Source organism: Giraffa tippelskirchi, chromosome 11, assembly GCF_054371585.1.
Source record: "Giraffa tippelskirchi isolate mGirTip1 chromosome 11, T2T-mGirTip1v1.2.pri, whole genome shotgun sequence".
NCBI classification, from domain to species: Eukaryota; Metazoa; Chordata; class Mammalia; order Artiodactyla; family Giraffidae; genus Giraffa; species Giraffa tippelskirchi.
Genome location: NC_137285.1, coordinates 25,864,397 through 25,878,778, shown reverse-complemented (window position 1 = coordinate 25,878,778; position 14,382 = coordinate 25,864,397). Strand labels below are relative to the sequence as shown.

The following is a 14,382-nucleotide window of genomic DNA, read 5'->3' as shown; positions in this document are numbered from 1 at the left end:
GGAACAGGGCAGGTAAGGAGGGGTGCCAACTTCCAGGGGGAACCCCGTGAGCAGAGGAAGAACCTGAGCACCCCTTGAGACTGAGGCCCATCCAGGTGTGAATAATACACCCTCCTCGGAGGGGAGTGTGCAAACCCATCTTCCCGGCTGACTGCCCAGACTCTCGGCTCTGAGCTTATTTTTCTGTCCCAGTCCTGAAAGAGCCATGGGCAGACTTAGCTGCCAGTAGCCACTCAGTGGCGGGGGTTGGGGAGATCCCCTCAAGCTCTGACCAGACTGATGTGACTTCAGCCAGCAAAAGGGGTCCTCCAGGGTTCTTAGCCTTGGGGTGTCCCGCAGCCCAGCCCCACAAGGATCTGGCTGCTTTGATATCATTTTGGGTGGTGGTGGTAGGGTGGTCCTCTGTTCTGGCTCTCACCTGGTCAAAGGCCAGAAAGCCCTGTGGACTGGGGACCTTTCCAGAACTTTCCAGCTTAGCTCAAGCCAGGTGCCCTCCAATTCGACAGCCCCTCCTCTCTCCTCTGTCTTTTCCAGCACCCCACAGGCCCCCCACACCCCAGATCTCAAAACAAAAGGTACTTGAGGAACAACCATCCACCTGTCACACACCGCGTGCAGAATCTAAACAGAGGCCAGCATTTGCCGCCCCAGCCCCCTACCCCAGTATAAGTGCCAGAAGGGAAATCGAGGTGGGCAGGGGTGGCACTGACATTCGCACGAAGCTGCCCAACCTCCTGGGCCCCAGGGGGGAGCAGAAGATGACTCACGAGAGCACGGCGAAGGTGACCAGCGTGATGGCCAGGCAGAGCACCGACAGCGAGCAGCCAATGTAGCTGATGGACGAGAGCGCCACCTGGTGTCCGCGTGTGAGCTGTGCGGGAAGCAGAGCGGAGGTGGTCAGCCATCTAGTCTAGGTCCTACAGGGGGACTTGCCCAGTGGTTAGTGCCGCCCGAGCCTGACTGGGGGCGGGGGCCGGAGGGTTCAGGCTGGAAAGGGTCCTGGGCTAATGCACAGCCGAGCACCAGGTAGTCATCGGGCCGTTCTGAGTTGGTGGTGACTGCCAGTCCCTGCTTCTGCCAGATGCCCCGCTGTTGCCATCAAGAGGGCGACTCCTTTGATGTCGGCCCTTGGCTCTGTACATTTCAGATGCTCCAAACGGCTCCACCAATCACTTGGATTCCTCCACCTACCAGTCTCTGTGTGCCTACTGCCTACCCCTCCCCCACCCATCCCCATGCAGCCTGCCTGCTCCATGCCTCCCTATCTAGAATGTGACATCCACAGCTGCCCCCGAGATGTAGCGTTTGCTAAAGAGCCTGATCTATAAGCCCTGGTTCAAGTCGCAACATGCCCTTGTCCCCAGCCTATGACCTAGGAATGAATTTACACATGTAAAATGCTCAGAGAGACATAAGAGTTTGCTATTACCCCTGATGTCAAACAGAGCATAAACAAACTCAGTGGGTTAAGTGGATGACAGAAACCACAGCTCACTTAAGAGAATAATCCAAGACTCCAGGAGCTAGCATCTCAAGGTCACACACATTTGAACCTGGGATTCAAGAAACTCCGTGCTCCCTAAGCCACACAACTCGAAGACCAGCTTCCGGCAGAAGTCGCTGCAGTGAACTTTCTCCTGGGGCTCATGGCTCCTCCACCAGCATCAAAGACCAAGCCTGGAGTTCGTTCTGCATCTGTGTCCAGCCTCGGACGTCAAGGACCCTCCAGCCTTGTCCAGGACACACAGAACTTTGACCTCCAGCTAAACCACCTTCTTCCCTGTTCACTGGGACCTGAGCGTGCATGCTAAGTCACTTCAGTCACATCTGATTCTTTGCAACCCCATGGACTGTAGCCAACCAGGCTCCTCTGTCCATGGGGATTCTCCAGGCAAGAATACTGGAGTGGGTTGCCATGCCCTCCTCCAGAGGATCTTTCCAACCTAAGGAATGAACCTGCACCTCCTGCATTGGCAGGCAGGTTCTTTACCACTGAGCCACCTGGGACCTAACCAGGAAAAGGAGGAAACACTGAGATCTGTAAAAGGGCTGTTGGCCAGGATGATGGAAATGCTACAAGTACAGGAGGCCCCACCAGGAAACATAAGTGGATCACGAGGAACAATTTGGGAGCCAGCAGGTCTGTGCCAGAGGACTCATCACTTAATGGGGTCTACTTCCTTCAGATCTGAGTCACTCAACTCATCCCCAGGGGTCAAGAAACATTTCAGATCTCTGGCTGAAGGGAGGCGGGGGAGGCCAAAGCCTGGACCCAGCAGCCCTAGACGTCAAGGCAGGGCCCTTGTAAGTAACTCCTGCTACTGCTAAGTCACTTCAGTCGTGTCCGATTCTGTGCGACCCCATAGACGGCAGCCCACCAGGCTCCCCCGTCCCTGGGATTCTCCAGGCAAGAACACTGGAGTGGGTTGCCATTTCCTTCTCCAATGCACAAAAGTGAAAAGTGAAAGTGAAGTCGCTCAGCTGTGTCCGACTCTTAGCGACCCCATGGACTGAAGCCTGCCAGGCTCCTCCGTCCATGGGATTTTCCAGGCAAGAGTACTGGAGTGGGGTGCCATTGCCTTCTCCAAGTAACTCCTATCTTTGCACAACAGCAAGCTTCCTAGGCGGGTGGGGCCACTAGTGGGTTCCTCCAGCAGCCTTCCTTCTCAGCAACATCCCGAGATCTTGGATCCTAAACTTCCCCATCTGCAGATGGAACACATGGTGCTCCGAGTCATCAGATACCCTAGGAAAGCAAACGGAAATATATTCCTGGAGCCACGCTCCCACACGGTATCACTCAACACTCTAATTCCTGTGAGATGCTGTCACTGGTCTTCTGTGAAATGACGTTTCTGGTTTTTGATAAGTTTCAGAAAAGCTGCACTCTCTATCTGCCTTTAAAGATGTCTTGGTGAATATAAGCAATCTAAGGCTTCTGAGAAATTCTACAGGTGAATATATATACATAGAGAGAGAGAGCTGTGTTAAACTTGGCATTTCTCAAACTCTTTGGGGGAGGGGAAGAGAGTACATCTTTGGAGGTGCCGTTACTTCAAGTGATGCTTTTGAGAAACAGAAATGAAAACCCAAAGAGGAAACACTAACATTATACTGAATATGCCATCTTTCCTTGCTGTCTCATAATACAATAGAAGTGTCTTGTCACCATTACAATGACCCTTGCCTAGAGAAGGGGTGAAGCCTTGGTTACCAGAGTTTATAGACATCAGCAGGCCATCAACTGTTCTTGGAAACTAAGGTCGACCTCGGCAGCGCTCACTAAATTGAAATTAACTTAAATGACCAATGGAAATGCCAGCAAATGAAATATAGCCGTATGTCTGTACCAACAAGGTAGGCTGGCTCTGGTGACATGCTCACCCCATGGCCACTGGGAAGTCCCCCCCCCTCGTCTGGCCCTGGAGCGCAAGTTCTGTGCATGGAGTCCTCTGCACCCTGAGGCCTCAGCTTGTCCCCCTCCCTCTTTATCGCTCTACTGCCCAAACCTCTCACATCCCCACAGTGTGAGCATCCCACTCTCTGACACCAGTCACATTTCATGGGGGAGTACTCCAACCCAGAGAGACGGGGGTGCTCTTTGAGGACAGAGATCACGTTCCGGAAACTTCCACTGCCTGATCACCCACAGCTCTGAGAACAGCAGGTACTACTGAGAATGAGGGTTCATTTGCTGAAGGTTTCAGGGTAGAAAGAGCCCTCGAGTCTACTCCCCTGGCTCCCCCACTGATTCACTGTAAAACATGTATTGAATGTACATCATTGTGTGTATACCTCTTAGAGAAATAATGAAACTTTACCTCCTCCATTCACAGAGCTGTAGTGAGCTTCCTGTGGGTTCATGTGAGGTTCACTGCATAGCATAAAAGCTTCCAGATGTGAGGGCTGTGCCTAGCCAGCCACCCTCACTGAAATCTTTACCTGCTTTCTGCACACAGGCTCTGCCCAGTGCTTCTGATAAATGAGAGTCCAGCCCTCGCCTCACACCCACAGCTACCCATTCCTGTACCATATGCCCTGCAGCCCCACTGTCAACCAACCCTGTGAAAAAGCGAAAGTGTTAGTTGCTCAGTCTGATTCTTTGCAACCCCATGCAAAGAATTCCTTGCAACCAGGCTCTTCTGTCCATGGAATTCTCCAGGCAATAATCATGGAGTGGGTAGCCATTCCCTTCTCCAGGGGATCTTCCTGACCCAGGGATCGAACCTGGGTCTCCTGCATTGCAGTAAGATTCTTTACCATCTGAGTTACCACGAAAGCCCTCAACCAACCCTATTATCAACCAATTCAACCATCAACACACCCCACCATCAGCCAACCTCACCATCAACAACTTTATTATCAACCAATCCTACACCATCAACTACATCATCTGTCAATCTCACCATCAACCAATCCCACTGTCAATCAACCCCACCATCAGCTAACCCCATTATCAACCAATTCAACCCACCAACCAACCTTACCATTAATCAAAACTCACCATCAACCAACTCTTCATCACAACTTTTACCAACCCAACCAAAGCCAGCCTTAAGCCAACCACAATAGGGAACACTTTAAAAATGAGATAAGGCCCCTCCCTTGAGCAGAGCTAACATCCTGGTTAGCCAGTCTCAAAATGCTCATACAGAGCATAAAGCAAGCTATTAACATATCGGAAGGACATACTTCACACGGCACTTGCATGATAAAGCAAGCCTATGAGGGGAAAATGAGAGGTGATCAGAAGGACCTTTGAAAACCTCTCAGGTCCCCTACAAACCACGGTCTGTGCAGGTGACTTCATACATCATTCTTCAGCACAGTGGTCTAAGTAACACTGAGGCAGACCACAGGAGGGACCGGGAGGAACCTGCCTGCAGAAGTTGGGGTCTTCAGATTTTTCTGGTTTAAAACAGCTGTCAAATCCAGAGCAGAATGGTGCGTGTGTTGGTGTTGGGATAATCTGAGAGACTCTGCTTGCTTGAAGGGTTTACTCCCCCTCTCTTTTTATATAAGAGCTTGATAACTTTAACACATGTTCAGCCCACTGGTTTGCCAGTGTGTTATGTGAACTTGTGTTAAACACGGCAACACTATAAGCTGCCAACAGCCTGTGCCTTGTGAAGCTGGATAAGAGAGAAAGTGGGCTTCACACTGGCCCCAACATGCAACCGGAAGCAGACTGAGAGGACAGGAGAGGACCTGCTGGACAGGAAGCAGGGTGCACTCTAGCGGTGAGGTCCATGGAGACAAGGGTTGTCTGTCTTGCTCCTGTCCAGATCCCCAGCATCTGACAGGGACTGGCAAACTCTAGATGTTCGAGAGATGAACCAAAGATCAGATTCACCTGGGGTCGTGAAGCATTCACAGCAGACTGGATGGTTAAGGTGGGGAGAACAGAAGTGCCTTTATTGGGCATCTACTGTATACAGGCACCAAACCAGCAAAGGAGGCTGTGAGTGGGCATCCTGGTTCTCATGTTGAATAAACATGACTGCCCATCACGGCACAGCTGGCGAGGCAGTACTGGACTGACCCCAGATGGCCTGAACCCCCATCGGCAGCAAGCATGTATTAAGCACCCACTGAGTGCCAAGCCTGGGGCTTAACCTGCAGTGGGGAAAGCAGATAATGAACAAAGGCACAAACAGATATTGATAAATACATGAGTGAATAAATAAGGTCACTAGTTCTGAGCTTGATCAGGCTTTGACGGAAATAATCAGAGGCCTTGCTGGAGGTGATTTTGGGGGACGGGAGGAGGGACCTAGACGTGAGAGTCATTTCGGGCCCCCCCCCGCAGAGCTCATCCCCACCCAGTCCTGTTGGCTCCCCTGCTAACACACAGGCATACATCTCTCCTTATCCTTGGTTTCCAGAGCCTCTGTCAACCTCCTCTACTTCTTGCACTGCCTCGCTGCTCCCCCACTGCACCCCATCTTCAGCCAAGTCTCCACTCAGCAGACGTGGGTCTGAGCTCACCCACCTCCTGGGCACGCTTGCACCGAGAATGAAATCCTCGTTCCTGCCCGGGTCTGCAAGGCCCGCCAGTGCTCAGTCCCGCCAGCATCTCTGCCTCACCACCACCTCACTCACTCACTCTTTCAGGAGGGCCCACACAGGAAAGGAAGGCCCTCCCAGGAATTCAGCAGAGGGGACTGAACGTAGGAAGTGGGTGACGAAGTCTGGGAACCCTCAGAAAAGGAGATGATGGTGAGGGTCCCCAGGGAACAGCCACAGCAAGAACCTCTACCCTTGTAGGGTGGGAAGGACAACGGGAGGGGGTGACGTGAGCAGAGCCAGGACCACTGGCAGAGCTGGAAACACAACAGGCCTGTCCCATGAGCCAGGGTCATGGGGAGAGGGGGTTACGGCAGGAGCAGGGACCACGGAGAGGCCATGGGCGGCATAGGAGCATCTGAGCAGAGAGCAGACGGGTATCACTTCATGCCTGCCTCTCATTGGCTGGGCTCGGCAGGAAGCCAGTTGTCAAGGGAACCTGCAGCCGAGCAGAGTAAAGGACAAGTGGGGACAATCTGAATCCGAGGGCGTGCAGCCCACTCGCTGGGTCAGCCCAGATGTAGATGCTCTCAGCCCCTCACTGCTCCTGGACCCTGCGTTCCATCAGTTTCCCCTGCCTCCACCACTCCACCCCTGGCTCTTTGCAAGGACAGCTCTGTCCTGCCTTCTGGTCTCCCTTCTGCTGGGACCCAGGCTCTGCTGGAGCCTGCCCCTTGCCTGGTCCGCTCTGACCTTGGCTAAAGCACATGCCTTCCTTCAGCCCTGGACAGGAGGGGCATGTGGCTCAATGGGCAGCGGAGGTTTAACAACAGTCCCTGGGCTTAACCAGCTGTGGGCTTCACTAAAAACACCCTCTGGACGGAGTCCAGACTGCAGGTGACTTTCACTACATCCCAGTGATGGAAATGAGACTAGAGTCCTGAGCTTCTTGGCTGCTTGAGGGGTGCCATCATGGCCTAGAGGGGTGCACTGGTGGGGTTTCTCCCCACTGGATGCACGAAGACTTGGGTCCTATGTCTTTAAAAAGATGTCTTCGATCTGCCTTCCTCAGGCTAGTCACCTCATCAGAAGAGTCATCTGGGGACTAGGACTGAGTCATTTCACTCCCAAGTTATCCAGACCAGGCCCCTGGGGCTGTTTTAACCATCTCCACTCAGTCATACAGCTATGTACCAGTCTGAGGCTGACTGGGAAGACAGTAATTATCTTAGCCTTTCAAAAAAATGAGAAATTCAATTCAGGGCAATGTTTGCAAAGGGGCACAGAGATGCCACAGGAATGATGATGTGACCCAGGTATTAATTAATCACAGGTGGAAGCCACCTGCCCTGGTCAAAGGTCACCTGGGGAAGCCAGGGCCACAGGCCAGAGGAGCTGCCAGCAGGAGGCTGCAGAGACAAGGCCATTGCCAGGAAAGCTGCCTGAGGCTTGGAGAGAGGATGGCACTTGGCCTCACTCCTCCCACCTCCTGCCAGAGCCCCAAGGGGCACCAGTGCTGGTCAGCCCTAGGATGCTGAGTCCAGCAGGGGGAGGGGTGGGTCTGAGAGCAAAGGCCTGGGATCCAGACATGCCAAGGATCCTAAGGATTGGATCCCTCCTGCATCCAGCCCTGGGCAGCTGGGCCATGGGAGCCAAGGAGCCCATGCCTCTGCCCCTGAGCCTGTCAGCACGGCTGGGAGGCTGCCAGCTCCCAAGATGCTAACTGGAAGCTGTGTCATCTCCAGCTTTACACGTGGAGGTGGGGGTTGAGGGGAACTCAAGACGGAGATTGCAAAGCATACAGAGCAACTGTCGCGGGAGGCATGTGGATGATGGGATGACATGGAGCCAACACACCAGCCACCCCGACGCTCTCTGCACAGAGGCGGGGCGGGAGCAGACCTCCCCATAAATGGTGGCTTCAAGCACCTACGAGAAGTTCAAACCTTGCGCTGCTCTACCCAGCAAGTCTACTGCGGTGATTTGTCCTACAGACACACTTGCAGTGACGGGAAGGGTGTCTGCTCACAGATATTTATTGTTTGCAGCAGCCAAAGACTGTTGTCATCTGACATGGATCCACAGAGGCTTAGAGAAATCCCGGGCCGGGGGGGGAAGGGGGTACCCAATGGTGAAAATGAATGAGGCAGGTCCGCACAGAGATGAAGCAGTTGCCAGGATGTACTGATACGTCTCTCAAAAGCACAGAACAGTTTTTACAGCATGCAACCCTGTGTTTAAGGAACAGAGGGTGACACGGAGACTGTCTCTGAGGTGACAGAGTCAGCCCTGCTCTGGGCAGGGGTCTGGGAGACACGAGAGGGGATGGGGCCCATGTGTTCACCTCCGCCTTCTGTGCTATTTATTGCATTTTCCCAAGCAGCATAATATCTTTACAGCAAACATAGCCTGAGAAATTGGCCCTGGCTTCGTCTCAGTCCTGCAAGGAGCCCTCGGGCTCCTGCAGGGCCCCTCACCCCTGATGTTGGGGGGAGGCAACTTCTCCAAGAGGGTCCCCTTTGCCATCATCACGCGGAGATCCATCATGTTTAGGACAAAAAATGCAGAGTGCACCCGATCTGGGTCAGAATGCACTTCAGTTCCCAGCTCAGCCCTCCAGCCCAGAGCTGACCAACTTGAATGGCTACAGAACCCTTGGTCTCTCTGCCCTGCCTTCCGTGTCTCTCCCTCCTGTTGCCCTCCTTCTGGCAGGTGGGCTGCACAGCAGTCTTTGCACCTCGAGACGGAGATGCCCCCGGCTCCACCCTGATTCGACCCCTGCATCCTCACTCCTGGCCACTGCCCTCACCACCCCTTCCCACCAGGGAGCGAGCTCTCCCTCCTGAGGGGGCTTCGGAGACAGGAGCCCTCGGGATCCCACTGTCAGCTCCCCCTGAAGCTCCAGAGCAGAGGCTTCTCAGAAGAGTCTAGGATAAATAAAGCAATGGCTGCTTTTCCTCTAAGGTAGTAGCCTGGGTCTGGTTGAAAGACAAGAGGATAATTAAATTTGCCAGGAGGAGATGCTGACCCCACAGCGAGGCACTGACCCCAGGACAGCAGGGTCAGGGTCATGGACAAGCTGAGCTCCCCGAACGTCTGATTCCTCCTCATGCAATTCTTTCCCAGGTGGGCCCAGTGCCTGCATGCCTGGAGTTCTGGTGGGGAGAGAGGGGTGGCAGGCAGTGGCCCAGCCACAGAGCTCAGCCAACATGCCCACCCCAGAGAGGCAGCAAGGCCAGGGCTCAAGGAAAGGGCCCTGGGAGCCCTGGAGGGAGGCAGGAGGGAGAGAGATGGGAGTGGGAAGAGGAGGGGGAGGGAGAGAGATGGGAGGGGCAGGGGTAGGGGAAGGGAGGAGGGAGAGAGATGGGAGTGGGGAGAGGAGGGGAGGAGGGAGAAGGGAGGCACTCTCTGCAGGTCCCCAGTGCCCAGCTCAGCACCATCCCAGGCTCTCAGGCTCCATGGAGGGTGCAGGATCAGAAGAGGAAGTTCCTGGTCCACACACAGCCTGGAAGGGCTTGGCTGGTGAATTAGCAAAAAGGAGAGAGCAGGTGGGCTTTCCTGGTGGTTCAGATGGTCAAGAATCTGCCTGCAGTGCAGGAGACCTGGGTTTGATCCCCGGTTTGGAAGATGCCCTTGAGAAGGGAATGGCGACCCACTCCAGTATTCTTGCCTGTAGAATCCCAACGACAGAGGATCCTGGTGGGCTACAGTTAATGGGTTTGCAAAGAGCCGGACACAACTGAGCAACTAACACACACGCACAGAGAGCAGGTGTGCAAGTCAGAGCCCAGAGGATGAGCCAGGACCCAGCGGGAGCCTGTCAGCTTCCCCTTTTGCTACATAACTAAACAGACCAGGGAACTGAGGAGTGATGTAGGGGGACTTTCTGGATCCGTAAGAGAAAGGCATTTAGGACAGCCCCCTTCTGTGGAAACCCACAGGGTGAGGCATTACACTCTGGGAGAGAAAAGAGCAAAACCAGAGACTTTTTAGCTCCCTCCTCCCACACGACCCCCATTAAAAGGGGAAGAGTAGTCCCAACTCTGTGCCCAGAGCACAGGACCCTGCTGTCCTTTCAAGAATGAAAGGAGAAGGATGACGCTGGGACACATGCTCTGACACTGCCATGTAGGGAGGTCTGGGGAACCCAGGCTCAGGGGACCCCAGTCCCCTGCCTACTCCTCTCTGACATGGCTCCACTGCCCACATCTTAGGCGGGTGCCACTGCTGACATCACTGCACCATCAGTCAGCCTGAGTGCCTGGGGCTAGGTGCTAAGAGCTCAGTACTCATGACTTGGTGCTTAGAGCTCAGTACTTGAGCTGGGTGCTCAGAACTCAGTACTCACAACTGGGTGCTTGGAGTTCAGTTCTCAGGGCTGAGATGCACCTGACTTCCTACTACAACTCCACAAGGAGAGGGTCCCTACTCATGTCACAGGCAGGTAAGCTGAGGTTCAGAGGGGCACTTGCCCAAAGCCATGCAGAGTGTTGAGCATTCAACTGACCAAGAGACAGAATGGGGCCACTTCTTAGGGATAGAGCTGTATACAGTAGGTACTCATCAGAGTAAGTGATGTGCACACTTGGAGACATCACTTCCTGATCGTGAACTGAGCCCTCTGCCAGCACCAACTAAATCCTGGCCCAGCCTGTCTCTGATACACCCACCCGGACCACAAATACAGCTCAGAGAGGGGGCAGTTCACCAGCCCCAGGGCTGCCTTGTAATTAGGTTCCATCCCACACCCACCCTGTGCCCTTCCCTGGCAGCCAGAGCTGGGGGCATGGCCTCAGGTGGCTGCAGCCCAGGCGAGTCCTCTAACCATTGGCCCAGCGTGGACATGGGCCCTGAGAGATGGAGGGGCTCTGGTGAAAGCAGGTCCCCCCCACCCCAGCACCGCAGCTCCAGTCTCAGGAAGGCGTGGTGTGCCCTAGCTATGCCCTTTCTTTCCCACCAGTGGCTAGATTTAGAAATGCCCAGAAAAGCCTGGAGTTTGCTTCAGGACATGGACTCCTCTGAGTCAGAGACCACAAACACCATGCCCTCAGAGAGGCAGCTTACATAAATTCATGAGGCCATCTGGGAGCTTGCATACATAATAAACAAGCGAGACTATGCTTCCAAAAAGAAACATCTTTATCTTCATTTCTTTTCCTGAAGTTCCTCTTAGTGGATATGTCATTCTCCTACCCTAGAAAAGAATAAGCAGTATTTCACTGCCTTCCTAAAAGCACAATGTGAACATGATGATGAACGGCCCCTAGTGTGAGGAAGGCGATAGGGAGTGGTGGGGACTGTGGAGAACTGCAGTGCAGACCCCTGCCAGCAGGGGCCATAGCTGCTTGCTCAGGAGTGGAAGCTCTTTGTGGTCAGATCTTCTTTTTCTTTTTTTTTAAAGAAAACCAGAAATCCAAAATTTTAGATAATAACTGAATTTTGAAGTATCAACAAATGACAAAAAGGCCATCATTAAAAAGTCTACAAATCACAAATGCTGGAGAGGCTGTGGAGAAAAAGGAACCCTCCTACACTGTTGTTGGGAATGTAAATTGGTAGAGCCATTATGGAGAACAGTATGAAGATTCCTCAAAACACTAAAAACAGAGCTGCCATACGATCTAGCGATCCCACTCTCAGGCACGTATCTGGAGAAAACTAAAATTCAAAAAGGTACATGCACCCCTAAGTTCACTGCAGCACTATTTCCAACAGCCAAGACAAATCAGACAAAGACAAATACCGTGTGATATCACTTATCTGAGGAACCTCAAGTATGATACAAAGGAACTTATCAGTGAAACAGAAACAGATTCACAGACATAGAGAACAGACTTGGGGTTGCCAAGGGGGAGGGGAGGTGGGGGAGGAAAGGACTGCAAGTTTGGGGTTAGCAGATCAAACAGTTATATACAGGATGGATCAACAACAAGGTCCCCTGTATAGCACAGGGAAATATATTCCATATTCTGTGATAAACCATAATGAAAACGAATATGTATATACGCATAACTGAGTCACTTTGCTGTACAGTAGAAAGTAATACAATATTGTAAATCAACTATACACCAAAAAATAATTTTTTTTAAAGAAGAAATATTGACAAACGGGGGGCCTCCCTGATGGCTCAGACAGTAAAGAATCTGCCTCCAATGAGAGAGACCTGGGTTCGATCCCTGGCTCGGGAAGATCCCCTGGAGAAGGGAATGGCAACCCACTCTCGTGTTCTTGCATGGACAGAGGAGCCTGGCGGGCTACATTCCATGGGATTGCAAAGAGCTGGACATGGACTGAGCAACTAACACTTCCACTTTCATGGACAAAAGGGCTAACCAAAACAGGTCTATGGGCCAAAGTCAGCCTGCAGACCACGGGCTGTGACTCTGTCTTAGGGAACTGCTCCTTCCCCAGGCTCCTTGGCTGACGGGAAGGTTGGGGGGGCTCCTGGGGTTCAGCTCTCCTAGGGGCACCTGTCCTGGCACAGAGCTCCTGCCCCCAACCCAGGAGAGATGCCCACACTCAGGCTGCTCTGAAAGAGCCCACGAGGGAGCCAGGGGCCAGAGCCCTGGAGAAAGTCTGAGCTGTGCTGAGTGGGCCTCCAGTGCTCCTGCCAGTTCTGGGCTGTGCCCACCACCACCTCACCTTGAGCATCACCGGGTTCAGCCATCATCATGACTGTCTGTCATAGCACAGCTTTCCCACATTAGACAGCAAGCCTGTGCTCTGAAATGCAAACCTCGGGTGGGGATCCCAGACACAGGAAGGACTGAATTCCCCCTAAGGCAAGAGATACCTTCAGCCTTTGTTCCAGAGTCTCCCTGTTTTCCCCTCCTCCAAATCCTGCCTGTTCTGATTTCCCTTCCTATAGATTCCATTCATAAGTCTGACACTGCAGTTACCGTCGCTTCAACGAGAAACCCACCTGCCCCCATCCCCAGATCCTGCCTAGACCAGCCCACCTGAGCAGCCAGACAGCGGGAGCCTCTGTTCCTCGGTCCCTGGCACCCCCTGCTGGTCAGTCCTTGGAGATGAGGGAGGTTCTAGCATCTGCGCTTGTGCACCTGCGGTCCCTGTGCCTGGGAGTCGGGGTTACAGACTAAACCCACATGCACTCAGCATTCTAGCGTCCAGGGAGAATGCTCTGTTTCCCTAAGCTCCTCTCCCATGTGGAACTGACTCCCTCATCCACGCACTTGTTCAGCCACATGGCACTGGGAGTCAGGAAGGAGCCCTCAATGATATGCTCTCAGTCTTCAGCAACTGCTTCTCCAAGCTGTGAACTGTTACTCACTCATTTGGGATCATTCCACACAAGTGCATCAGTGGGAATGTATCACACAGGCCGGGTTCAGCCCAGTCTCTCGACTCATTTGACTCACTCGGGCAGGAAAGGCCTTCCAAGGGCCGACCACCAAGGAGGAAGCTGGGTGGGAGAGGAGCCAGGAGAGACAGACAGAGAGAAGGGCTGACAGGTGGATGTACACTCAGAGGAGAAAAACCTGTCCAAGAGCCCAAGACCAGGGCCGGGAGGCAGAGCTTAGGAAGATTCAGCCTCAACATCAGGAAAATAAAAGCATCTGTGCTGTTTTTACTAATTCTCCAAAAGCACCACGGATCTGGCATCTACTTGTGATAACTGCCTTGTTTTTTTTTAAATGTTCATGAAAATGTTCATTTTTAGCATGGATAATTTTAAACCATTTTCAAATCGACCTTTCCTGGCAATGAGTAGATATGATTTGCTTCCACGAAGACACCCACAGTCTGTCTAAATCTGGCATCGCTGCTGAGTAGGGATGGATCTGTAATCACAGATGCTCTGCGACCCCGGTTTCTTAGTTTCCTGGACCGAGCTCCTCCCTTCCATCCTCTCCCACCCACAGGCACAAACACAACTTCCTGCTGAGCGTTGGGAGCCCCTGCCCACTCCCACTGCTCTGCAGACCTACCCACATCACACAGGAAATCAGATTTAGTCCTTGGTATGTAAAGGATCGGGGTTTCCCAGGCAGCGCTAGTGGTAAAGAATCTGCCTGCCAGTGCAGGAGACATAAGAGATGCGGGTTTGATCCCTGGCTGGGGAAGATCCCCTGGAGGAGGGCATGGGAACCCACTCCAGTATTCTTGCCTGGAGAATCCCAAGGACAGAGGAGACTGGTGGGCCACAGTCCATGGGGTCGCATAGTCCGACATGACTGAAGTGACTTAGCACGCACACACGCATGTAAAGGATGCAGAGCAGGAAGTTCTGCTTGTGGGCCATCCATGGGCATGGCCACCAGCTTAAGCTTTGGGATTGGAGAGCAGAGCTCAGTTCCAGACTCTGTCCCCAGGTGACCTCGGGCAAGTCCCCAAGTCCTCATCTGTGATGGTGAT

At 53.1% G+C, this 14,382-nt stretch overlaps 1 protein-coding gene across 5 annotated transcripts in view; it reads right to left on the bottom strand.

The window, feature by feature from the left end:
* ADGRD1 (adhesion G protein-coupled receptor D1) overlaps nt 1-14,382 on the bottom strand; it is a 174,818-nt gene that overhangs the window by 33,368 nt on the left and 127,068 nt on the right. For all 5 annotated transcript variants that reach the window (XR_014069127.1, XM_081543089.1, XM_081543090.1 and 2 more), the window contains one exon: nt 768-871. Coding sequence is in view for 4 of the 5 variants with exons in the window: in XM_081543089.1 (XP_081399215.1) it covers nt 768-871 (104 nt within the window). In the remaining variant the exon portion in view is untranslated. The remainder of the gene's footprint in view (nt 1-767; nt 872-14,382) is intronic.